This window comes from Anguilla anguilla, chromosome 2, assembly GCF_013347855.1.
Source record: "Anguilla anguilla isolate fAngAng1 chromosome 2, fAngAng1.pri, whole genome shotgun sequence".
Taxonomy (NCBI): Eukaryota; Metazoa; Chordata; class Actinopteri; order Anguilliformes; family Anguillidae; genus Anguilla; species Anguilla anguilla.
Genome location: NC_049202.1, coordinates 38,042,311 through 38,066,625, shown reverse-complemented (window position 1 = coordinate 38,066,625; position 24,315 = coordinate 38,042,311). Strand labels below are relative to the sequence as shown.

The window sequence follows — 24,315 nt, the reverse complement described above, 5'->3', positions numbered from 1 at the left end:
CAACAATCACACAAAAATGGGAGAGTCATTACCCAGAAGTCCTTGCCCAAGGTGATTTACGTACATTTTTAACAAATCGTCTCAGCTGGGCATTTGCCGAATCGATTTTGGTTCGTTATCTTGCTCAAGGGCAGAACAGCGAGTCATCCCTGATCCCTGGGGATTTTACACTGCAACCGTTTGGTTACAAACCCAGTTCCCCAACCACAGCAGCTAATTACTTTAATTATGGCCCGGATTCAATTAAACCCTCACGTATTACATCCTGTTGTGGTCGAGAATAGCACGAGGACATCAGTAACAATCAATTTGCCATATAAACAGGAGTTAACGTTAAATGGAGTCAAGTGACAGATCCAGCTTTAAAAACACAAGATATGAATTGCAGTATATTGTGCATTAGCCTAGAAAGCTATACAGGGCCCTCATCTCTCCTTCTCTCTCTCTCTTTTGCTCTCTCAGGTGTACCCACCTGTGCTTCCTGTAGTCGTTCAGCTTCTTATTGATAAGTGCTTGCCGAGAGAAGCTCAGATCCTGAAATAGAAATGTTAAGAGTGCTCACGCCGCGGGAGACGAATGTGTACAGTTAAAGTGCGCGCTAATGCTGTTCAAATGTACAGATTCTTCACAACAGAAATGTACCCATAACGTTCTGAAGGCTAAAAAAATATGATAAACACACAGCTTCTATTGATTTGATATCTAAGAAAGATTCGGAGCAGCACTCAATAGAAATGAACACAAATCCCTGAGAGATTCATCCCCATTAAAAGCTGATCTCCAGGAGCTGTCAATAAACCATTCAGGAACCTCAAGGTAATGCAGGCCGTCATAAATTATATCTCCAGTGTGCCTTCAACCAACCTCCAGCGTTCACGGCCTCAAACAACTGCTTACACACACTTACATCACTTATCTTCAGCATCCAGTGAACTCGTAATTTTGTGCGAGAAGCAACAAATAAATAACGTGTCAATTTTCAACTCCGGTTAGAGTGAACAGAAACCAAAGTGGGGAACGCGCACATTAATGTATGTTCAGGGAGAATGCACATTAAAACCTCTTAGAGCACAGAGTGTGACAGGCACAGGGATGGGGAGGGGGGGGGGGGCAGAGATGGAGCGTTCGACCGTGAGACGAACGCTCCGTTCGCGCTTCCCCTGACCTCGCTGTCGGTCTTGCTGTTCTCGCGGATGACCTTGATCCAGCCGAGCATGTCGTCGCGGTCCTCAGCCTGCAGCAGGTACTCGCAGAAGTCCTGCGTGGTCAGGCGCAGCGCGTGCTTGCGCTTGGTCTCGCTGTAGGCGATGTCCACCAGGCAGCCGCGGATGCTGATTGGCTGCTCGTCCTCGCCGTGGCCCGCCCCCCCGGCCCCACTGCCGGCCGCCGCCGCGCTGTGCATGACCGCCTCCCGCTTGTCCTTGTAGAGGAAGAGCGAGTGCGAGCGCAGCACCGAGTACACGTGCTTCCACGGCCGGATGCCGCCGCCCACCTTCTGCGAGACGGACACGGAGAGAGGGACAGCAGGCGGTCAGTGGAGCGGCGATGTGTTCTTCACTCTAGTGTTTCTTTTGCACCTCTGCACCTTGAACTAATGCACTTGTTGTACGTCGCTCTGGATAAGAGCGTCTGCTAAATGCCTGTAATGTAATGTAATGTAGTGTAACGGGTAAGAAACTGGTCTTGTAACCTAAAGGTCGCAGGTTCGATTCCCGGGTAGTGACAATGCCATTTTACCCTTGAGCAAGGTACTTAACCTGCATTGCTTCAGTATATATTCGATTGTACAAATGGATGCAATGTAAATGCTATGTAATGTTGTGTAAGTCGCTCTGGATAAGATGCCAGTGGTCTGCTAAATGCCTGTAATGTAATGTAATGCGTCACTGCTAGCTCTCACACCCAGGCTAACAGCTGCGCTCTGTCCCTTCTTAATAAGTGGAGGGAGAAGCCATCTTAGAATTTCAACATCCCCTAATAAATGTGGTCTAACTACAATAAGGAGGGGCATGACAGACAACCAGGCCAGTTCTAAGAGAAATATTACTCCAGGAAAGAGTTTGTTTGAATCTAAAAAGTGTTTGGTCAGGCCTATTAATTGTATTTAAGGGATTTCACTGGCATTCGGGATTTACTGTTAAAGAACTTAAAACCTAAAAAAAGTTAACTTTTTAAAAATCAGGGAATGTATTGCAATTTCATGACTTATTTATTTTAGAAAACATCAGAGCTCCAAGCTCTAGTAGAGTATGAAAATAATAATCCGCCAACTGTCTAAAACCCGAAAATAGTTTTTTTTGTGCGACTGCCAAGTGAGTCAATTTGAGGACCAATCCTGGGAAGCAGATTAATTCAAATATAACACAAGGCACCAGTTTTATACCCTTTGTGCACTGCATGTGAAAAAATGCTTACTATAAAATCAAGACAGATGATATAACCGAAAGCGCTATTAATGGTGGAACCATAATCATTAATAATAAACTGTGTTACTTAAGTTACTTCATGCAAAGCACACAAGGAGAATGCTGACCCATTAGATGCAGTCGGGTGACAATGAGGTGAGTAACAGGTGTGTGGGTTCACACTTAAAACGTGACACAATAGTAATAAAACCGGATAAGGACAATTAGCAGCAGTTTTATAGATACGTCTATCCACTCGTGCTCCAGACTCTGCCGGCACTGAGCTCCAGTCAGACAGTACGTAGAGTTAATAGATAACCGAGAGGTAAAGCAATGATATTGTTTCAGAATTTGGCCTTAGGTGCCCTTTGGACAGAATTGGGCCAGCCCTGCCCCTCCCACAGCTATCAGCCTTTCCGTTCTGACCTCTTCACAACAGCTCATTCATCAGATGCAAATCCACCTCTATTGATTCCGCTGCTTCACCGGTACGTGCACCCGTCCCGCTCCCACAATGCCCGGCGCCGGCTCTGACAAAACTCCACGTCTCCAATAATGCCCCGCGGTGGCTCCCACAATGCCCCACGGTGGCTCCCACAATGCCCAACGTCTCCCAAAATGCCCTGCATCGGCTCCCACAAATGCCCTGCATTGGTTCCCACAATGCCCTGCCTCGGCTCCCATAATGCCCCGCATCGGCTCCCACAGTGCCCTGCATCGGGTCCCATAATGCCCAATGTTTCCCACAATGCCCTGCCTCGGCTCCCACAATGCCCTGCCTCGGCTCCCACAATGCCCCGCATCGGCTCCCACAATGCCCTGCATTGGTTCTCGCAATGCCCAGCGTCGGTTCCCATAATGCCCCGTGCCAGTTCCCACAAAGTCCCACGTCATTTCCGACAATACCCCGCTTCCACATTGCCATGTACCGGCTCCCACAATGCCATGTACCGGCTCCCACAATGCCATGTACCGGCTCCCACAATGCCCTGTACCAGCTCCCACAATGCCCCACATCTCCCGCAGTGCCCCTGTGGGCAGGGGGCCTCACCTTGCCCTTCTCGGTGAGGATCTGCTTGTAGTGCAGCCAGCCCTCCTTGCGCACGTCGCTGAAGGAGATGTTTCCCAGCTCCGAGGTGGAGTGGCGCTTGGAGCGGGCTTCCTCAGCGGAGCCCAGGCTGTCCAGGGACTGACACACAGACAGGAACTCACATGACCAACGCAATGAAGCCGTACACACTCACAGGCTGCATCTGCAGTCCAGCCAATGGCACATTCATTTATTAGGAAACCTGCTGTCTCTCCACTGAAAGGACATTATATCTGCTCCATGAAGCAGGCTGTAACAGTACATCGTCACTGGAACAATAAATTCTGGTAATAGCTATCATTAGAAGTTAACGTAAAGTATAATCATAACCGTTATAGCCTGTTTTGCGTTTATATTCTGGGGAGAAATATAATTAGTATGTTGTGAAAACTGGTTATGCAGGGATAACAGCATTAACACTGTCGATGCGAAAACTCACCCCATCAGTGAAAAAGCTTTTAACTCTTTTTGGTAGTCTCCTGAAGAGAGAAAGGAAGCTAGTTAACGTGGATTCAAATTAAGAGGTTAAAATGTACTATATTTTATTTATTATATTATTATTATTTATACAGTGTTCTGCTTTGAAATAGTATGAAGCTGACCCACACAAGAGAGTTCACAGTTCACAACAACAGACACCCCAAACAGGACAAAAACCCCAACCCATATCTACTCTCCCCCTCCACCCATACTGTCCATACTAAAGGGAGCCTTCAGCCCCGTCTCAGAACTCACGAGAAGACGCGGCCCTCCTCCCGGAAGGTGTTCAGGCCCTCGTCACATGACTTGGAGCGCTCCGTGGTGATGGCCAGCAGGTAGGAAGAGCGACGGCTGGCCTTGATACTGCCTGCTCAGAAACAAAGAGGGAGAGACGGAGGAGACGTAAGAGCCGAGAGGACCTTGGACGCTGTTACCTGGGTTGACGAAAAAAAAAAAAACAGCAGTGAGAGAGGAGGAGAAGGAGAAGGGAGGACAGGCACGGACGGAGCAGAGGAGGGGGGACTGTCGCCGGGAAGGAGGGAGGGAAAGAGGGAGGTTAGGGTTACTGGGAGCCCGCGGCCACTGCAGGTCACTTTGCCCATCGCGTGGTCCGAAGGACCCCCATGTGGATGTTCCTGTAATCGCAGCTCATATCACGTCTTTCATTTGAAGCCAAACAGGATGAAATTTTGTCTTCATTCTGTCCACATTTCAATTAGGAAAGCAGTAATGAGCCCGTGGGTGGAACAGGCACGCGTCCGTCAGCGCTAACCAATCAGACGCTGAAGCCAGGCCGTGCTCAGACAGTGAGCCTCTTTCTCTCACAGCCAGGGCATTCGTACTCTACTGTCTGCGGCGGGTGGCCTGGTCAGGCCTGGTCAAGCCTGGTCAGACAGGAGGAGCGTCCAGAGAGTCCCTTGGCCCCGCCCCTACCCGCGGGGGGAGGGGGCAGAGCACGGCGTGGGCGAATCGTGCGGGCATGCAAGGGCGTGCAGTGGGAGGTTGGGTTGGGTAGGGTTGGGGTGGGGGGGGTGGGGTAACACTCACTGCAGTCGTGGGAGAAGAGCCTTGTGAGGGGGAAAGTGAAGGTGGGGGAGACGGGGCTGGTGGTGACGACGGGCGCGGAGCTCATGGCGCTGGATACCACCGAGGAGGCGGGCACGTGGCGGGCACGCAGGTCGGCGCTCGGGCTCGTCGGCTCATCTGCGGGGTCGGGGGGGGGGGGGGGGGTTGGTCGAAGGAGGAGGGAGGGGGGGGTTTAGGAGGGGACAGAGAAGCAGGGCCATGAGGCACTGCCGGGTTACTCTACAGGGACTAGACATAAACACACAGCTACACTGAGAACACGCCTGTACGCGTGTGGACGAAACTGGACACACACACACACACACAAGCACACACAGACACACACACACACACACACAAGCACACACAGACACATACATACACATACATACTTAGCAGTGCACCATGTTCTTATGTATTTCAGGATGTCTCTGTTCTCTTATTAATGAATTGCCAAGATATTGTTTTCAACAACGGAGAAAGATTTAAGTGTTGTTATTATTTATAATGGGTAAGGAACTGGTCTTGTACCCTAAAGGTCACAGGTTCAATTCCCAGGTGTAACATTGCCATTGTATCCTTATATTCTCAACCTGCATTGCTTCAGTATATATCCAGCTGTATAAATGGATGCAATGTAAAAGTTGTGTAAGTCACTCTAGAAAAGAGCATTTGCTAAGTAAGGAATAAACATTTAAACAATACTGCACTTTAAATATGGTGGCTATTTGGATAATAAGAATAACTACACGAATGTAGCATACAACATTTAAGAATTGCAATGCTATTACAATACCATAAAAACAAATAGTGATGGACAGCAATATTTCAATTAAACCTGAATGTTGAGAAAATATGATATATATAAACCAGGCACATTATAATAATTTGGCCCAGGTGTTCATGATGACTATAGTGTTTTCCACCTATTAATCAGAATTATACAGTACATGGAATTCTATGTACTTATAGATTATATCAAGGTGTACAGTAGATGTACAGTACTTCTGTAAGCTCAGATGGTCTACTGTAACACACTGCCAATATATTACACTTTATTAAATGCAGTAGTAAAGCAAGCAGTGAAATAACTACATTTTGCCCATGGTGAACTGCCAACTTACCCTGCACATCAAACCGCAGTCATACACACACACACACACACACGCACACACACACACACACACGCGCACGCACACACTCCACAGTGCAGTACTCTCTGGCGCCTCCTGTGTTGGGGGAAGAGGGCTGTTACACACATAGGGGACTGTCACCTACAGACGCACAGACAGCAGGTATCTCACAGAGGCCACAGAACCCAGCCAGCGCTGGGCACACAGAGGGATTCATTACAGCTGAAAAGAAATCTCCGGACAAACGGACAGAGAGACAGAGAGGGACAGAAAGACAGAAACCTAGACCCACCATTGAACTGCGCCTTCAGGCTCGATGTGAAATGACAAAATGAGTCAAAGAGAAATGTGAGATGTTTTTTTTCAGAGAGAAAAGTTTCAGTTCTTCAAGTGCGCGTCTGTGTATGTGTGCATATTTGAGAGAGAGAGAGAGAGTGTGTGTGTGTGTGTGTGTGTGCATGAGTGCTGCTTCATTTCTATAATTTTCTAGATGTTGAAATGCACTCTTTGCACTTTATTGCCATAACATGACACAGGAAAGCATGTTTGCCATCTTAACGGGATATTCCAGCTGCCTGGCTATGCCTCCCAGGTGTTCTTCCTCACACCACTCTGGAGCACCCAATCAAAGAGGTGACAATGGCCCCCTAACACTAACGAAAGGATGATCAACAGGGACAAACACTGAGGCGACCGGAAACGAGAAGATCCTCTATTCCTCTTCCTCAAAAAGCACTATGAATTCTCTAATCTTCAAAAGCAACTCATGCTACTCTGCAAAAAGTGTGCAGAGTAGCATGCCTCATATGCCAGCAGCACAGTTATTCTGAATCTATTCCAAACTCATTTTCATTTCCTCTTTACTTAGCCTTAGATCCCTGCGCAACTCTCTTTCAGGGCAGCAGGGGGCAGCAGAGTACCACTCTAGAGAACTCTCCCTCTTTCTTCTATTCTCTCAAATTCAATTCAAATACCCCACTCTCCACCCTCTCTTTCGCTCCCTCCGTCCAATTAACAGCCTTTCTTTCCCCCCCCCACCGTCCAATTCAAACACCCCTCTTTGATTTCTCTCGCTCTGTACATAGAATCAAGACGCCTTTGTTGCTAAGACGTACGCGGCAGCGCGCAACGTAGCGTTCGCTGTTTCCGTTCCCTTCACTCTTCCCCTGCTTTCTCTCTGTCTCCCCGTGGAGCGGACACCGGCTCCCCCCTCAGACCCCGCGCACGAACAGGCCTGCTATTCACAGCCCGGTGAGGAGCGAGGGCAGAAATGACTGGAATCCGCCTGTTTACCAGCGGGCACCAGAAATAGGCCCGCCGCACATTTAACAAAGGGTGTTATTAACCCCGCTGCGACCGCACCACGGCCCCACACACAGACCCCACTTCCTTTATCGGGAGATAGCTGCTACTCTACAGGGTGCGCGGGAGTCTTCTCATCGAACACAACCCTGTAACGTTCGGCTTCTGTTCGTTTCAGGGCTGGAAAGCGCAACGCACGCTAAGCTAAACGAGGCTACACCTCAGCCATCGAAGCGATAGCCATCCTGCCGAAAAGGGCGCAAGGCTAAATAAAATGTGTTCTAACATAAAGATTGTTTAAATCTATCCACACATGGTTCCGTGGTGACATCACAAACTGAGAATGTGTGGAAACAGAGAAGGGAAATGCGTGGAGTCCAGAGGGCTGCAGAAAAGAGTAGACACAGAATGGCCGAAGAAAGATTTGTCCACCAAGTGCATCCGCTATTTTTCCACGACCAAGAGCCATTCTATGGAACATTCCAGATCTTGAAGGAAGCCATAGGAGACAATGGGGCGTAGTGTCGAAGCCTGGACTAGCTCACTGTCATAGTACATATGACATGGAAATCTCCATAGCGAGCACTATCACAAATGACACCCCCTATCCTATGGCGTTGGAGAGTCTACTCCACTCAGGCTTGCCTGTGCTGCTGTCTGCACAGTTTGACAAAGTCAAATCCATCACAGCCTTAAATGGGACCTCCTAGAGTATCTAAATGAACCTATTCACCTTTGACCCCGTACAGGCGCCTTGGATGAATCCGGCCTCTTTTTCCTCTACATGATTCTCTTTCAGGCCTCCTCTACACTGGGATCATGGGAGCCCAGGACAGCTGCCTTGACCGTCACAGAGACCATCGTCCATGAGTGACATCGTGTTGCACCAATGAGCCAAGGAAGCCCAACAGTGGCCACACCCTCTCCCACCCTTAAATTCACCCTCGCAACCGAGGACCTCTTACAAGCACAGACACTGCAATGAGACAGCATGTACGTTGGTCCATCAGAGAAAGAGACCTTTTATCATTTCACCTGACTCAGTTCCCCTAACTCTTACATCATACATTTATGCTCCCTTCTGAAAGTCCTTATCCCATTCTCTTAGCACACCAGGTTCAGCAAACGACTCGCCAGACCAGAAACTGAACTTGATGCCTAATTCTTCATACAATCATAATGCTACCAGATAAGAGAGTCAGATACTAGAGGTGGACACAGAGAATCCCAATATTCTCCCCTCATGAGACACCCCAACACTGTTTTCAAAGTAAACAAATGGCACATGGCTGTGACTGACTGTGGCAGAGTCATTCAACAATAACATCAGATAGGGGGACACTGCATACAAGCATACCATTCACCCCCCCCCCCCCCCCCAAACCTCGTTCGGATTGACCGCCGGCACTAGCCGATACTGCAGCCATACATACAGCGTCTGACAACGTCCAGAGTTAGACATTATATGAGAGACAGAGAGAGAGAGAGAGAGATAGAGAGAGAGAGAGAGAGAGAGAGAGAGAGAGAGAGAGAGAGAAAGAGAGAGAGAGAGAGAGAGAGAGAGAGAGAGAGAGAGAGAGAGAGAGAGAGAGAGAGAGAGAGAGATGGGCCCTTCAACTGAACGTGTCCTAGTTTCAGTCTTCAGCCATTAGGCGTGCCTCGGCTTGCAGCACCCAAAGTCGAGTTTCGGGTAATTCTTCGCCCTCCCGCCGCAGCTCGACGTTGTTTTGCTTCTCCCTCCGCTGAGGGTTCCGTCTGCATGCGCTGATCCGCCGAGCTGTTCTGACTTGTTGGCCATTGATGCTGCAGCCCGTGTCGGAGCCAAACAAACCTTCACACCACCGCGCTCGTCTAAAGTTCCCCTCGATCTCCACGTGAAGAGCAAAAACATATCCAGAGAATCTAATGTGGAAATTGGCTGACTACATCTGTCAATAATTTCAAGTTCTCTGTAACATTTCAGCAGCAGAGTAACATTTCTACATTATCAAAGCAACACTGTGACAACGCCTTACATTTGCAGGGATGATGGCTGAAACCAATTGGTATAACAGCATCCAGTTTATAACAAGCAAATGAGACTGCAGATAAAAACTCTGTTAAAACTACTTTTGGTGCTTCTAGAAGAGAACAGAACACAGGGAAAGTGAATGGACGAACAAAGCATGTTAACCTTTAAAGGGCTAATTACTGCACATGTTTTGTTTGTCCAACTAAAGCCTTTTCCCCACCAGAGGCAGCTATGGCTGAGGCTGTTTGCCAGACGCCACCCCTTAGATTTACACCACTTCAACTCTCCCCACTGACCTCGGATCAGGTCGCTGAGAGAAGGAAAGGATCATGTGACAGCTCCGTGTTTTGCCATGCAAAGTGGGAGTTGGGGGGGGGGGGGGGAGGAATTACGGCTGGCCAGCCGGCACGTTTCCACGGTGGCGGCAGGTGAGTAATGCGAGCGAGCCGCAACACGACCGCGGAGCCGGAGCTCCTGACCCCGCCTCTCCGCGTGCAGCTTTCACTCCGGCATTTCGGCACGCTTCGCTGGCAGATTCACGTTCGCGATTCTCGGAAAGGAGTCGCACAACTGCTACACTACCATTCCCAGATTACACAAAACCGTAATCACGCTTTGCTCCGTTTCGCATAAAGACTCGGCGAATTACGGTATTTCGTTAGATGTCTGAGCCACGTTGCCCTCCCCATTTTCCATTCCAAGGTAGACTTTCGGGGAAATGGATGAAGAGGGGAAAACCGAGTATTAACAGTTAATGAGGCATCAAATCTCAGGCAAGACTCATTGTTTGGGCATCTGTGGAGTTGCCGACATTATGCAAGTCGCAGACTGGAAATGAAGGGAAAGCCGTAATAAACCCGATGAGCGCGGGGGAAAGAAATGAAGCGGGCGACGGCCGACGGATGTCGTCAGCCCTGCTTTGAGCGCCTCGCTATCACGGCACACGCAGCATCCATCACCCTGCTAACAGAACCTTGGCTTCAGCATCACTCAATTTCTATATTCAGAATCGTGAGGCGACCGGTATTCAACAAGTATGACCAGCTGTTACGCCGATGCCCAGATTAGAGGTGGACCCTGCCTCTGAGTGTGTGCGTGTGTGAGCGCGTGCGCGTGTGCGTGTGCCCAAACAGAACAATTATATATGGAAATATATTGGGACAATGTGTATTTTAACATATGTACTTATATTTTGCATCATATATTTACATACATTTAAAATATATTGTGAAAATATCTAAATATTCACAATTGGCCGCTGAATATTTATGACATGTATGTACATATATTTGAATATAATAATGCTGTGAGGCATATGTGCACTTTACACATATATTTTAAAATACATTTAAGTTCATACATATATTACAAAAAATATATTTAAATAGATTTTGAATTTCCCATATATTTACACATATTACTTTTCCATACAGGTAGGTATGTATGTATATATGGGCATGTGCAGATGTGTGTCTGTGTGTATGTGTGTGTGTTTGTGTGTGTGTATGTTGCGTGAAAGCAGCAGTTAGACAAACTGTGGAACAGGCTAGTGCCAATCCTCTCTTGCCACTTCCGTTGTAAGCAGCAGGTATATTTAAGGCAGCAGACTGTGAGAAACAGGCACTCTGTGGTATCTGAAGAGGAAAGAGCAGTCTGTGGGGAGAGCTAGAGGAGGCGCACGCGCCTGAGGAGAGCTGGGGAGAGCGAGAGGAGGCGCACGCGCCTGAGGAGAGCTGGGGAGAGCTAGACGAGGTGCAGGACACACGTTTTTTTGAACACGCTACCCTGTCGAGCCTCACTGAGCTCATCGCCTCATGCAAAGAAGGCAAAGCAGGTCACAAGTTCAGAGTGAGGGCAGCAGACAAACAAGAGAGCTTCACTGCAGAGTACCAATGCAAAGTCTGTCAATACAGAGTATCGGTGCACTATGTCACTACAGAGTATCAGTGCACTATGTCACTACAGAGTATCAGTGCACTATGTCACTACAGAGTATCAATGCAGTGTATTACTGCAGAGTACCAGTGCACTGTGTCACTCCAGAGCATCAGTGAATGTAACTGCAGAGTACCAGTGCAGAATGTCACTGCAGAGTACCAATGCTGAGTGTCACTGCAGAGTATCAGTGCTGAGTGCCTCAGATACAGAGTATCAGTGCACTGTGTCACTGCAGAGTATCAGTGATGAGTGCCTCAGATACAGAGTATTAGTGCACTGTGTCACTGCAGAGTATCAGTGCTGAGTGCCTCAAATACAGAGTATTAGTGCACTGTGTCAGTGCAGTGTATCAGTGCAGAATGTCACTACAGAGTATCAGTGCCAAGTGTCACTCCAGAGTATCAGTGTAAAGTGTGTCAGATGCACAGTATCACTGTTGAGTGTGTCACTATAGTGTCACAATGCAGTGTGTGTCACTGTAGAGTATGTTACAGCAGAGGCAGACTGCTTCCCTGTAGAGTGTGTTCCAGTGAGTCATAGTAGAGTATCAATGCAGAGTGTGTGGGACACCGCTAACTGGATCAGCAGCGTAGCCTGAAATATTCACATAGTTGGACCTACATAGAAATTGGTGGGTCAGAACTGCCCAGGTGTGGTGGTTCAGGTAAATGGGTGGGCCAGGACGCTATTGAGGTGGGCGTGGCCCACTCTGGCCACACCCATCCCTACAGGGTCGGTTTGGATCAGAGTGACGGAGGGACGCACTCACCTATGAACGGGATGGAGGCCAGCGAGTCGTCCTCCACCGGGAGAGGAGGCAAGCTGCCATTGGCTCGGCGGGCGGGGGCGTCTCCCGGGGGCGGGGCGGCGGGCGCGGCGGCGGCGTCCCGGGGCTCGGCGGGGAAGCCGGGCGGCTCGGCGGCGTCGACGGGCAGCGCGTAGTGCGGGTGGCGCAGGGCGTGGGAGGTCCGCCTCCCAGTGGGCGGCTTCTGCCGCAGCACCACCTCCTGAGCCTGGGCCACGCCCACCTCCAGCCCCGGCCCCGCCCGCTCGCGGTCCGTCCCGTCCCGGGGGTCGGGCGGGGACGAGGAGCCGGGCGGGGGCGGGGCGGGCGAGACGCCGTCCGGGGGGCTGGTTTTGGGGGTGGGCGTCCAGGAGAAGTGGGGCCCCGAGTAGGCGGGGTCCCTGAAGGAGTGGGCCTGCATCAGGCGGCCCGCCTTGCGGTAGAAGGACGGGCTGTAGCTGCGGTAGCCCACCGGCTGGTCGTCCATCGTCTGCGGCGGGAGCCGGCGCGGCTGGGAGCGGCCCGCCGCCGCCTGCTGCTGCTGCTGCTGCTGCTGCTGCTGGGTCTGCCGGCCAGCGGGGGGCGCCGCAGCGCCGTCGCGGTGGTTCCCCGAGGGCCTCTGCTGGCCCTCGGCCCCGGGCGGGGCCTGCTGCAGCCAGGCCGGCCGCTCCAGCCGGGGCGAGACCAGCGCCGTTGCCGCCGCCCGGTCCAGCGCCTCCGTGGAGCGGCCGTAGCGCTCGTACGCGGCCGCCAGCTGGTTCTCCGAGCGCGCCCGGCACGTGGGCTGCCCGTAGGGGGCGCCCCAGCCCCAGTAGGGGTCGGCGTGGGGGGCGGAGCCGGGCTGCTGCAGCAGCAGCAGGGTGTCCTGGGAGGCGCTGTGGGGCCAGCCGGCCCGGTGGTGGCCCAGCCCCGCCCCCAGCTCGGCCAGCCGGTCCTGCGAGTAGCTGCGGTGGCGCGGGGGCATGGCGGACACGGCGGCGCGCTCGGGCACCTGGCTGTAGTACCAGTCCGTCAGGGCCTGCTGGCAGCGCTCGCTGTTGCTCAGGCCTCCGCCGCCGGCGCCGCGGGGGTGGGGGTGGGGGTGGGGCTGCGAGGCCGAGGCGATGGCGGCGTTGTGGTTGGCGAAGTGGAAGTACAGCGGGCTCGCCAGGGCCGACCCCGAGGACGACGAGCGGCCCCGCGCCGGCGGCCCGCTCGCGCCGTGCTGGGCGGGGCTGACGGCTCCGGGGCCCGCCCCCGGCTCCGGGCCCCGCCCCTCCTGCCGGCCCCCGGCGCCGCCCGCGCCGGAGCGGTTGTCCAGCGGAGGGGACGGCCCGCAGGCCCAGTTGTCCAGCTGGTTCTGGCCCATGGGAGGGGACCCGGCGGGGGGCTGCTGGGTCTTGCCGCGAGGGTAGGAGGCGGGCGGCGGGTCCGGAAGGTTCTGGGCTCCGCCCGTGTACGGCTCATTGCCCTTCAGGTAGGCATCCTGGGAGTACGCCTGCGCGGGAGAAAGGGGGAACGCGCTCAGAGGTGCTGCGGGGAGGAAGAGGAGGGACAGGGGGGGAGGAAGAGGAGCGACAGAGGGGAGAAAGAGCCAGACGGAACCGAGCCAAGACCTCCCGTTCTTATCTACCAGCTGAAGCGGGACTCCTCTGCTTCCACACACGGTGCCTAGAACACAACCGTCTGACTTGCCAACACACGCAGCTGCCCTCTAATCACTACTGGCCAAGAGTACGACACCGACCTCAAACACCGCAGACCCTGCCAGCTGCAGTAAACATTAAAGCCTTCCAGGAAACCGGCAGCATCAACCGACACGCGAAAGGCTGCATGGAATCAGAGAAAGGCTGCACGGAATCAGAGAAAGGCTGCGCATGGCGGATTTAAACGGAGCGAGAAGACAGAAGCCCCTTCGAGCTTTACCTCGACGGCGTGTGGAAGCAACAGTCGCTCTCCTATCCTCTCTCTGGCTCCCCAAACTGCCTTCCTCAGGAGGGAGGGGGAAGGAGTGTGAAGATAAAGGCTGCTCTGAGAATAGCGCGGGATATCCCTGAAGCGGTTAGAAGCGGTTTCCGGAACTTTCCGGACGCTTTTGACGCCTCTATTTTTTCCTCTTTATCTCAGTCTTTCCGAGCCTCTTCCCTCGTCCGTTCTCCCACTCTCTCTCCGTTCTCTCTGTCGGCTGGGCTCAGCGTGGTGTCCTCAGTCTGGCCCCGCCCCTCTGCCTACCAGCAGTGAGGGAGGGAAGGGGAGGGGAGGGGAGGGGGGGGGTGGTTTAGGGGGCTGGTGATGTCACCCCAGGAATGCAGCTGATACAGGCAATGAGAGAAGGGTAGTGTGCAGGGGAGAGAGAGCCTGGGGGCAGGGGCCTGGTCTGGGGGTACTTGTGAAGGGCAGAAGGGGGGAGAGTAGGGTTGGAAGGCGGTGTGTTTGCGTGCTATTTGCACTTGTGCGGTGTGTCTGTTTGTGCGTTGAGCAACAGATACTGACAGGTATCCCCTTATGATTCCCGTCCCCGACCGGCTCGTGATGTAACGCTGCATGCCTCGCGGTTCGGCAAACTGACTCACATGCCGAGCGAGGTTCTCATTGTTTTCTTTTCCTCCATCTGCTCGCCTACGTCTGTCCGTGCAATGTGCATCTCAAGTGATATAACAGACATTCAAACTCTTGAGAACAAGAGAACGTATGTCCTATAAGAGACAACTAATTTTTCTGTGTGTCGGCTGTGTGTGTATTTATCTGTGCACTTCTGCCTGTGTGTGTGTGTGTGGGTGAGTGTGTGATTTTGTGTGTGTGTGTGAGTGTGATTCTGAGTGTGTGATTTTGTGTGTGTGTGTGTGTGTGTGTGTGTGTGTGATTCTGAGTGTGCGTGTGTGTGTGAATGCGTGTTTAGGTGTGTGCCTGTGTTTCGGGCATGCATGCACGTGTGTATGCACTCGTGTGTACGTGCGTCAGGGAAAGTGTGCGTTTGGGAGGGTTTGTAGCGAGACAGAAAGCTCATACTCACACTTACCAGCTGCAGCACATCTTCATCTTTTGGCATGATAGATAGCTCCAGGACACTCTCACTGCAAACAGAGAGGAGGAGGAGGAAGAGGAGGAGGGCAGAGGGAAACAAACGATGAATGAAAAAGCCCTTGTGGAAACAGAATATGCTGAAAATATATATATTTTAAATATATCATAAAGACACTTCAATGCTTCATGGCACATGAACCAATACACAAAGAATTGGCATTTATTGTATTTCCAATACTTACTCCAATACAGTCCAAATACCATTCAATTCATCATATATCTTTTGCATATGGTACCCTTCAAATATTTGCATGGATTTACTGAAGGCGTGAAATTGGAATTGGCAGTGGTGACTGTGCCACCTACGCTCCACACAATGAAGTACCAGAGCTGAGGTGTGTGTGTGTGTGTGTGTGCGTGCTCTAATACTATGGCACCCTGAGGATGCCTGGCCACTAAAAACCATCTTTCTCGCGGCAGCACAACATTTTCTGGGTCCCAAATCAGTGGCTAAATTCGGCTCCTGACAAAACTGAGACTCAAACCCATGCTGTACTGCCGTCAGGGACTGGCTTGTGCTCATAGTGAGTGCCCATACAGGCTCAGCCACTCAGGGGCTAAGAGAGGCTGCATCATGGGACGGATTTGAATAAGGACAGAAAGCATTACTCCACAACCGGATGTTACAACGATACAACTTGTCGCCGAACACCAAATGTTGCTGAACTGAGAGAAGCTGATTTATATTTATGAATTAATGAATTACAATCCCAATATGAATTAATACAACCTTAACACCGCACGAGAAAGTCACAGCACAACACAACACCGTAGTCCGTACTTTATGTTAGCCTAGCCACGCGCTACATAATCACCACACCAAATTGCTGTTTATTGCTGGATTACATATAAATACTCTGTGCCCTCCACTCCACCCTTGCTCCTGTCAGGCCCCCGAGTGTTTTTGTCGTCAGGGCTGAACATCGCATGAATTCCACAGCATGTGTCACCAGCTGAGGATTTGATTAGTTAAGGATTTCTGAACCACGCAATAAAAAAGCTTATGAAAGAGACATAACTCTGCGATGCGCCCAATCACAGGCCGTTTCCACCAGGCTCCCCGCGTATGTCAGCGCGCTCATTGTGCTTCTGTTTTTTTTCCGATGGCGGGGTACATGGAGCCGTAAAATGAACCTACAGTGCTTCAGCCCAGCATGCGTTTTGCCTTCAGTGCCCCTATTGTTCGCCACTGGGTCTTTCTCCCTCCACACCTCCTTCAATGCCTCTTACAGAAAACAGCCATTTTGTGCCATTATGTTACCATATGGTTATTTTTACATTAGGTATAGACAATCCTTCTGGGTTTATGACACCAGACACTATTAAATTCTGTGAAAACTTTCAGGTTGCAAAAGTTATTGTCATCAGCAACTGACACTAAAATTGTGTCTAAATGGTCAAAGGCGTTTAGTTAATTTCAGAATAAGACACAATGAATGTGTCTCATTCAACAGGAATCGCAGCAGCTTTTGTTATAACGAATCAGAGCCGTAACAGCTAGTATAAAAGCTGAATCAGGGTTATAATCACAGTATATGTGCTAGCAGTAGCTATAAGCTAAGAGAAACAGTGAGAAGATTCTACAGAACCGCCCCCCCCCCACCACCACCACACACACCCATCTATTCCTCTGTCCTCCCCCACACCTTGGGGTCCATAAAGCGCCGGGGCCTCACCTGTTCTGGATCAGGGCGATCACCTGGGAGTAGGTCTTCCCCAGGACGCTTTCCCCGTTGACCTTCACCAGCCGGTCCCCTGCAAGCACACGAACAGGACCCATGACGTCTCCCGCGCTCACTTCCTGTGAACCAGACTCAAGCAGCCAGCGACTCTGTCGCCATGACCGCAGCCCAGAGGCTGAAGCCTCTCCCCCCTCCCCAGAGCCGCGTAGCACAGGCAGAGGCCGGCGCTGTGGCCCCTCATGAGCAGGGCGGCTACGAGGCTAGCTGCACCCGGGCCTCTCTGTGTCTCTAAGAGAGGCCGCCATGCAGTCAGGCCCTCAGGGGGGAGAGCCTCCGCTTCCCAGAGAATCGTCATTAAAGCAAATTCTGGGAAACCCTGGGAAGCAAATACCTCCAGGAACTCTCTGACACAGGCCTCCATGGTAATGGAACAGGCCGGCGGGCATCGAATGGGCGCGATTGCAGCCGGCAGGTGCGGTGATGCGTGCGGTCGCGTGAGGTGGGAGAGGGGAAATTAGAAGACACGGCGCAGGTTTACTGGGTAGTGGGCGGTGACTCCTCGAATTGGCTACGAGAGGAACGGTGCCCAGGTTAGCTGGGTTCAGTCAGTGTGAGTCATACACCGACAGGAAGTCATCCCTTCGCGCTGATCCCGGGCAGGGAGGAATGGAAGGGCCCGAAAGTTCCTGTCCAGGCACGCCGATGCTCCTGAGCTACACGCCGCTTCGGGTATCGTTTGCCATTTTGTGTCTGCTTTTGTCATAGGCCTTAGCTGAATACAGCAGGGACTAATAATACCCCCACACATAACAAACCGCAACACATAAACACGACCGCTGGCTCTGAGAAACCTGGCCTCTGTCAGAGCGTTTAACTCCCTGACGGTGGTGTGCGTGCGCTGCTTATATACGCACATTGTTGTGACTTTTCGTCCATGTGCGTGCGTCTGCGTGGGCGTGTGCACGCGCGTGTTTGTGTGTGTAAACGAGTTAGAAGGAGAGCGTTCTCGGATGGAAACCGCGTATTTATCATCGCTGGACTTCCGAGCGAGAGGTCCTCCATCTGCTCGTAATTACCTTTGCGTCGTTATGTAACGCGCCGTTTTGTTTTCGTCAAGGCGATTTCCCTTGTAAATCACGCGCGCGCACGTGACGCACGAGCTCGCCCTTCCCAGCTCGGCCAGGAGGAGAAAGGTCAGAGGGAGAGACCGCGTGGCGACCGCGGTCAAAATGTCTCCCGCTCTCCTACCTGTGCACAAGCCGGCTTGGTGGGCGGGGCCTCTCTCTCGCACGTTCTTCACAAAGATGGTGTCCATAGGCTCCAGCCGACCTCGCTGGTAGCCTGCGTGGGAAAAAACACATTAACACACATAAACACACACACACGCGAGCAAACATATATACACACACACAAAAATAAAAAATGGAAACAGTTCACTAAGTGCATTATTATGAAATAAGTCATTTTAAGATATTGGCCTAATAAAGAGATGAACAGAAATCAAGTGAAAGCCTGCATGCATGCCAAATTACATTAGAAAGCTCTCTCTAAAATTAAACAAAATTCTGTATTAAGCATTAAACCACTATGCACACTGTTAGTTACTATTATGCATAGGAAGCATTCTAAAAAAAACTGCAACCTCTGGGGAAAATAAACATTAAAAATGATTATTTTCAGATGCGGGAGACAAAGCGGCCAGTGAGCCGGACTGTGTCGTTCAGTGAAACTGCGGGTTCCGATGAAAGACAATGAGCAAGTGTGACCAGCAGAGGGAGCCGCAAGACAGCAGCTGGCAGGAGGATGATGTCATAATGCTTCTCCCAGCACACGCTGGTACTGGAGAACAACAGGGCTCACTCACCCTTCCCGTTCCCGTTCTCCTCATCCTGCAACACAGACACACAACAGGCCGTAAATCACCTGTCCACACCTGGGCAGACGTCGCGGTCTCTCAGAATAGAACGAGAAGATTAGGGGGGGAAGCCCCACCTCTTCCTACAATACAGCTATGCGGTCTAATTAGGTGAATAGCCCAAATTAGACTGAATGAGCAACAAGGGAATCAATGCACAGAAGTGTGGCCTCAGAGATCTGTGAGATCCATTACCTCCAGTTAAGGTCACAGATTGTCTTTGCCCCTGGTCATGCAAATTCAGGGTCAGGCACGTTAGGCTTTTGAAGATAAATTTGACACAGGCATTCAAATCACACCCTAACTGAAGGGGTACACTGCAAAGCAAAATATTTCATTGAGAAAAAATAGTCATTAATTATACTCAGTACTCATTACCGCTAAGGATTTAACACATTTAGTATCGTAAATTTTATTTCTCAAAATGATTTCTTACATGTGATATTCCTAAATGTAATTAATGTGAACAACACCTTTCGTTAGAAACTCACTCAAGGTTAGTTATGCGAGCAATCTCCCCAATACAAATGAACACAACACCTGAAATGATGTCCAAATTCTCGTAAGAACTTTACTCAATGTCACAGCACATTGCAGAAGCAGCAATCCTCAGAGCCTCAGTTAAGAGATAATCCAGCGCATGATTTCATCAAAAAAAAATGAACAGAACTGCGGATCCCTGGTTCACACTGTAGAGGGCAGTGCTGAGCCCCAGAGCATGAGGGCTGTCACGCAGCGAGACATAAATACACCATGTCTGCTTGGTTAACAGCTATAGTGAAGCAGCAGGGCGTTGTTTTTGTAGGCGGTGTTTGCAGACAACAACGAGGAGAGCCAGGCCAGCGCTGCTGACGGTCTCCGCAGGGGGGCCTTCAAGGAGCCCGCGCTGTTGTGTAAATGACAGGCAGCTGCAGAGCGCACGCCAAGCAGACGGACCGAGGACAGAGCCAGGTGGGACTCCTGGGTCAAACACACACGAGTTGCAGGACAACAGCCGCTGCTTTGGTTACTTAGGGCTCGGGAGCTGCTAGAGTCATGTGTCGTCTTTTTCAGATTCTGGGCCCAACCAGTAAAAAGCTTCTGCATTTGTGTGCAAGGGATAGAGATACCGTAGCAGTGCCTCATGAGGCACACCTACCTGTGAGTTCAAACGCTCGTACAGTGACACAAGAGCATCGCGAGAACATCACAGGTCAACAACGTAGTGGGCCCTGTCATAGGTCAGACACTCCCCAAGCCTGTGACATCATTACGCATGTGGCGGGGAGAAGATGTCTGTGCCGGGGGGTGTCGAACGCAAACGGTGACACCTCAGGAGTGTTGGGGGCGCAATGCGCACGCGCACACGGCCATGCACAGCCACAGCTGACTGAGCAGTTTGGGTGGGTCTGCCGGCCGGGCCCTGGCTTTGAGCCTCGCTGACAGAGCTCATTCCTGAAGACCCAGACAATGGCGCGGGGTTTAGGGGAGAGAAAGGAGACCTGCGAGCCCCAGAGCAGAGGTCGTGTCGCCCTCGAGCCACCGTGGCCGGCTCACATCCGGACTGGGGGTGTAGGTGGATGGAGGGGTCTTTGGAAAACCTGACGAGCGTTTTCTATCCCCAATTCACCATGAAAACCAGTGATCCGGGAATATTATCCCAGTAACAGATATAACAGCCCAGCCCATATTTTTAAGCTGATGGAATGGTACGTGGAAAGCCATTTCAACAATGAGCCTGACATTAGGACCAGTTGGGTCCTAACTATACTGTTGACTTGAAGCATTAGTACCTGTTGGGCCCTAACTAAACTGTTGACCTGAAGCATTAGTACCTGTTGGGCCCTAACTATACTGTTGACCTGAAGCATTAGTACCTGTTGGGCCCTAACTATACTGTTGACCTGAAGCATTAGTACCTGTTGGGCCCTAACTATACTGTTGGCCTGAAGCATTAGTACCTGTTGGGCCCTAACTATACTGTTGACCTAAAGCATTAGTACCTGTTGGGCCCTAACTATACTGTTGATTTCTGAAGCATTAGTACCTGTTGGGTCCTAACTATACTGTTGACCTGAAGCAATAGTACCTGTTGGGCCCTAACTATACTGTTGACCTGAAGCATTAGTACCTGTTGGGCCCTAACTATACTGTTGATCTGAAGCATTAGGACCAGTTGGGTCCTAACTATACTGTTGACCTGAAGCAATAGTACCTGTTGGGCCCTAACTATACTGTTGACCTGAAGCAATAGTAACTGTTGGGTCATAACTATACTGTTGATCTGAAGCATTAGTACCTGTTGGGCCCTAACTATACTGTTGATCTGAAGCATTAGGACCAGTTGGGCCCTAACTATACTGTTGATCTGAAGCATTAGGACCAGTTGGGCCCTAACTATACTGTTGATCTGAAGCATTAGTACCTGTTGGGCCCTAACTATACTGCTGATTTCTGAAGCATTAGTACCTGTTGGGCCCTAACTATACTGTTGTTCAGAAGGATGTGATTTTTAACAGGCCTACACAAGCAGTACTCTGGCTCTAAGTTTTGGCCGGTGCAAGCAGAGGGTAGCGTTAGCGACAGCTCCATTGTAGCACAGCCTGGTACAGCCCAGCTCTGAGCACGCGCTCGGCGCCGAAGGAGCCACAATGGTTCCCATTGACCGAGCCCCTGCTGCGGCCGGCCGAGGAGGCTGAATAATGGGCCCCTTGTTTCGGCGGGTTGAGCACGGCCCATTCTGCATCTGCAGAGAGGGCGCCCCTCTCTCCGTACCCACCAAAAAGCAGAGGTAATGAGCGCCCGCTGGCACCGTGCTGCTTCCAGGCAGCCTCTGTACTCGGGGATTTGGTTTGTAGCTCTGATGTTCTGCACTGAGAGACTGATGGTAGCACTCAGGGGCTAGAGCACTTAGTGGCTCACAAACACATCTCCGCTCACAGCACTTCCCCACTGAGGGAAAAAAGGGCCATTTGTAGGCGTCGGCATTAGCGAGTGATTAACGAACATTAGCCAGGCTCTCTCCCTCAGACCCTCTCTCTTTCCCTCACCCCACCTTTCTCTCCCTCCATCCCTCCCTCCCCCCACAGGGGACAGTTGCTCCCATCTCATCTCCCATTTTCCGTCTCCTCATCCGGTTAGCCCCGCCTCTCGGGCCTGCTGATTGGTTGGTGGCGGCGGGCGGGCGCACCTTGAGGCTGGTGTGCAGGGCGGACTCCGGCGGGTACACGATGAAGTGGCGCAGCGTGAAGCCGAAGCCCTGGGAGTTCTTGTGGAGGACCACGGTCCGCGGGCCCTGCCAGGCCAGCCCCTCTCCCGACACCGGCCGCGCGTTCTCGTTGGACGACGAAATCCCATCTCTCCGCCCTTTTGCCTGCAACGCAGAGGGAGAAACACGTGAGGGAAGCCATCATGATTCACCAATGGGTTATATCAGAGACCAGAGAGGGCCCTGCGATTGGTCGGCTCGCCGGCCTACGGCAGGCCTTCTCTTCCCTCAGTTTGGCTTTCTATTTTTTGACCCCTGTGAGAACAATAATGAGGACAGACTTGCTAAAAAGGCGACTTCACTCGTGAGGGCGAGCTCCTCTGGGATGGTATGGCATTTCTGAGTCACTTCCTCGAGTTTCAGGAATGTCCAGGGGAGCTATTTTAAACGCGAACACCCGGCCTTGCGGAGCGCCATGTGGCACGCACAACAATGGAGAACTTCGAAAACAAACAAGGGCCCCGGTATGAAACAAACAGGAAAATAAAAGCTCGCAGAGCAGGGTGCGGAGAACTCCTCAAAGCGCGCCGTATCGAGGGCAGTGGGAGAACCGGGGCCGCCGAGGCGGATGCAGGTCACGCAGCCAATCAGGGGGCTTCCTGTACGAGGCCGCGTGGGAACACGGCGCTTCGGTTCCTCCGAAGCCTAGCCCTCACGGCACGGCTAAGTCCTCAGGCCTGGCCTTGGAGGTCTTTAAGGAACAATAACAACCAAGCCTATTTAAAACCAGGTCTGATATAACAACATATACAGCATATAAAAGGCCATTGAACCTATACAGTTGTCATATAGGCCTTGAGACGTCTGCGTATTAAATAGACAGGATCATAAGAAAACAACCATGATAGGTGGACACTTTCCCTTTTAGCCAATAGAAAAGCACATTATAGGGGGTCTTTATTACATCAGGATGACTCATCTCCTCCTGTAAATTATTTAGGCTAACATAGGACCAGTATTTATGCTTAAACTGTTATAGATACTATTGGGCCAATTTCTAATGAGTTGGGTGATCTTTTAGCCAGTTATAATTACTCTTTACTAGTATATTTTTTTCTGTGCCCACAAGAAAAAGATGTTTATATTGTACATAAAATGATGGCTTATATCACGGGCGTGGGCTGCCAATACTTAACTTGGCAGATGGCATAACTGTCAATTCAGTATCTTATTATATTTATGTTTGCCTGTCAGGATTTATTGTATATGCAATAAAATCTGTGCTACATCAAATAAAATGTGATAGATTAAATCTGATTTATTATAAGGAAAAATCAGTGAGTGTATCAGTGATGATCAATGTTCACTGCAATTCAGGCCACGTTATCAAGCCCATATTATACCAAGCAAATATTACATATGATAAGAAAGCGGTATTAATAAAACTGGGCAGAGAAAGGATACCACAATATTTACAGATAGACATCTTGAGGCAGGAGTCCTTATATGAAATAAAGCAGAATCTTGTGGTTTTCTCTATGCTTTCTGAAAAGTGAAACCAGGATTTGTTCTACTTTAAGACCATCCTAAATCGAGAATTCCCAGTAACAGTATAACAGTGACTAATTGGATCAGATGACTGAGCAGATGGATGATATGAAACCATGCAGACCTTATTTACAGATCACATTGCTCCTGACTCCTTTCAGCAACACTGATCTCAGCTCCGTGATCAAGGGTGCGGTCAGCAGCCACGGTCTACTCAACACTCGCTCGGCACTGATCTGAAGTCAGTCTTGCTGGCGTGGCAGCCTGTAATGCCATCTCTGCGTCTCCTGGGTATACACTGTATACAGTACAGTGGGGTGGCACATATACGGTGCTGTGATGGTTTTTGAGGGTTTGGACAGTGAACATATTTTAGGTCAAGTGCTGACAAGCCGGTCATCCCCATGTGCCAGATGTTGGGGTAGTCTTGCTGACCGGAATCTGCGATGGAGGCTAAACGGGGGTTATGGGAGCTGACGTCACAGGGAGCCTGGCAGGCAAACGCGAGAACTAGCGCGTGAAACACCCCCCCCCCCCCCCCCCCCCGCCTGACACCCAACACTGGAACATCTGACCAAACAGATGAGGGGAGAGGAATCTTAAAAGGCCCTGGGAACCCACAGCGCTACAAAACATGCTGCTGTTCGAGGAGGGCCACAGACTCTTTACACACACCAGATACTCAGCTCTCAACTTTAAATGGCTCTCTACA

At 51.0% G+C, this 24,315-nt stretch overlaps 1 protein-coding gene across 4 annotated transcripts in view; it reads right to left on the bottom strand.

The window, feature by feature from the left end:
* Positions 1–24,315, bottom strand: part of LOC118220575 (rho GTPase-activating protein 23-like) — an 88,008-nt gene that overhangs the window by 11,136 nt on the left and 52,557 nt on the right. For 3 of the 4 annotated variants that reach the window (XM_035404475.1, XM_035404474.1, XM_035404471.1), the window contains exons 2-13: positions 22,038–22,220; positions 18,818–18,842; positions 18,202–18,294; positions 16,948–17,026; positions 15,201–15,261; positions 12,194–13,685; positions 5,023–5,178; positions 4,231–4,342; positions 3,935–3,974; positions 3,457–3,594; positions 1,166–1,495; positions 473–534 (exon numbers count right to left, since the gene is read on the bottom strand). In XM_035404475.1, coding sequence (XP_035260366.1) covers positions 473–534; positions 1,166–1,495; positions 3,457–3,594; positions 3,935–3,974; positions 4,231–4,342; positions 5,023–5,178; positions 12,194–13,685; positions 15,201–15,261; positions 16,948–17,026; positions 18,202–18,294; positions 18,818–18,842; positions 22,038–22,220 — 2,771 coding nt within the window. The remainder of the gene's footprint in view (positions 1–472; positions 535–1,165; positions 1,496–3,456; positions 3,595–3,934; positions 3,975–4,230; positions 4,343–5,022; positions 5,179–12,193; positions 13,686–15,200; positions 15,262–16,947; positions 17,027–18,201; positions 18,295–18,817; positions 18,843–22,037; positions 22,221–24,315) is intronic. The other variant, XM_035404473.1, reaches the window with a different exon arrangement.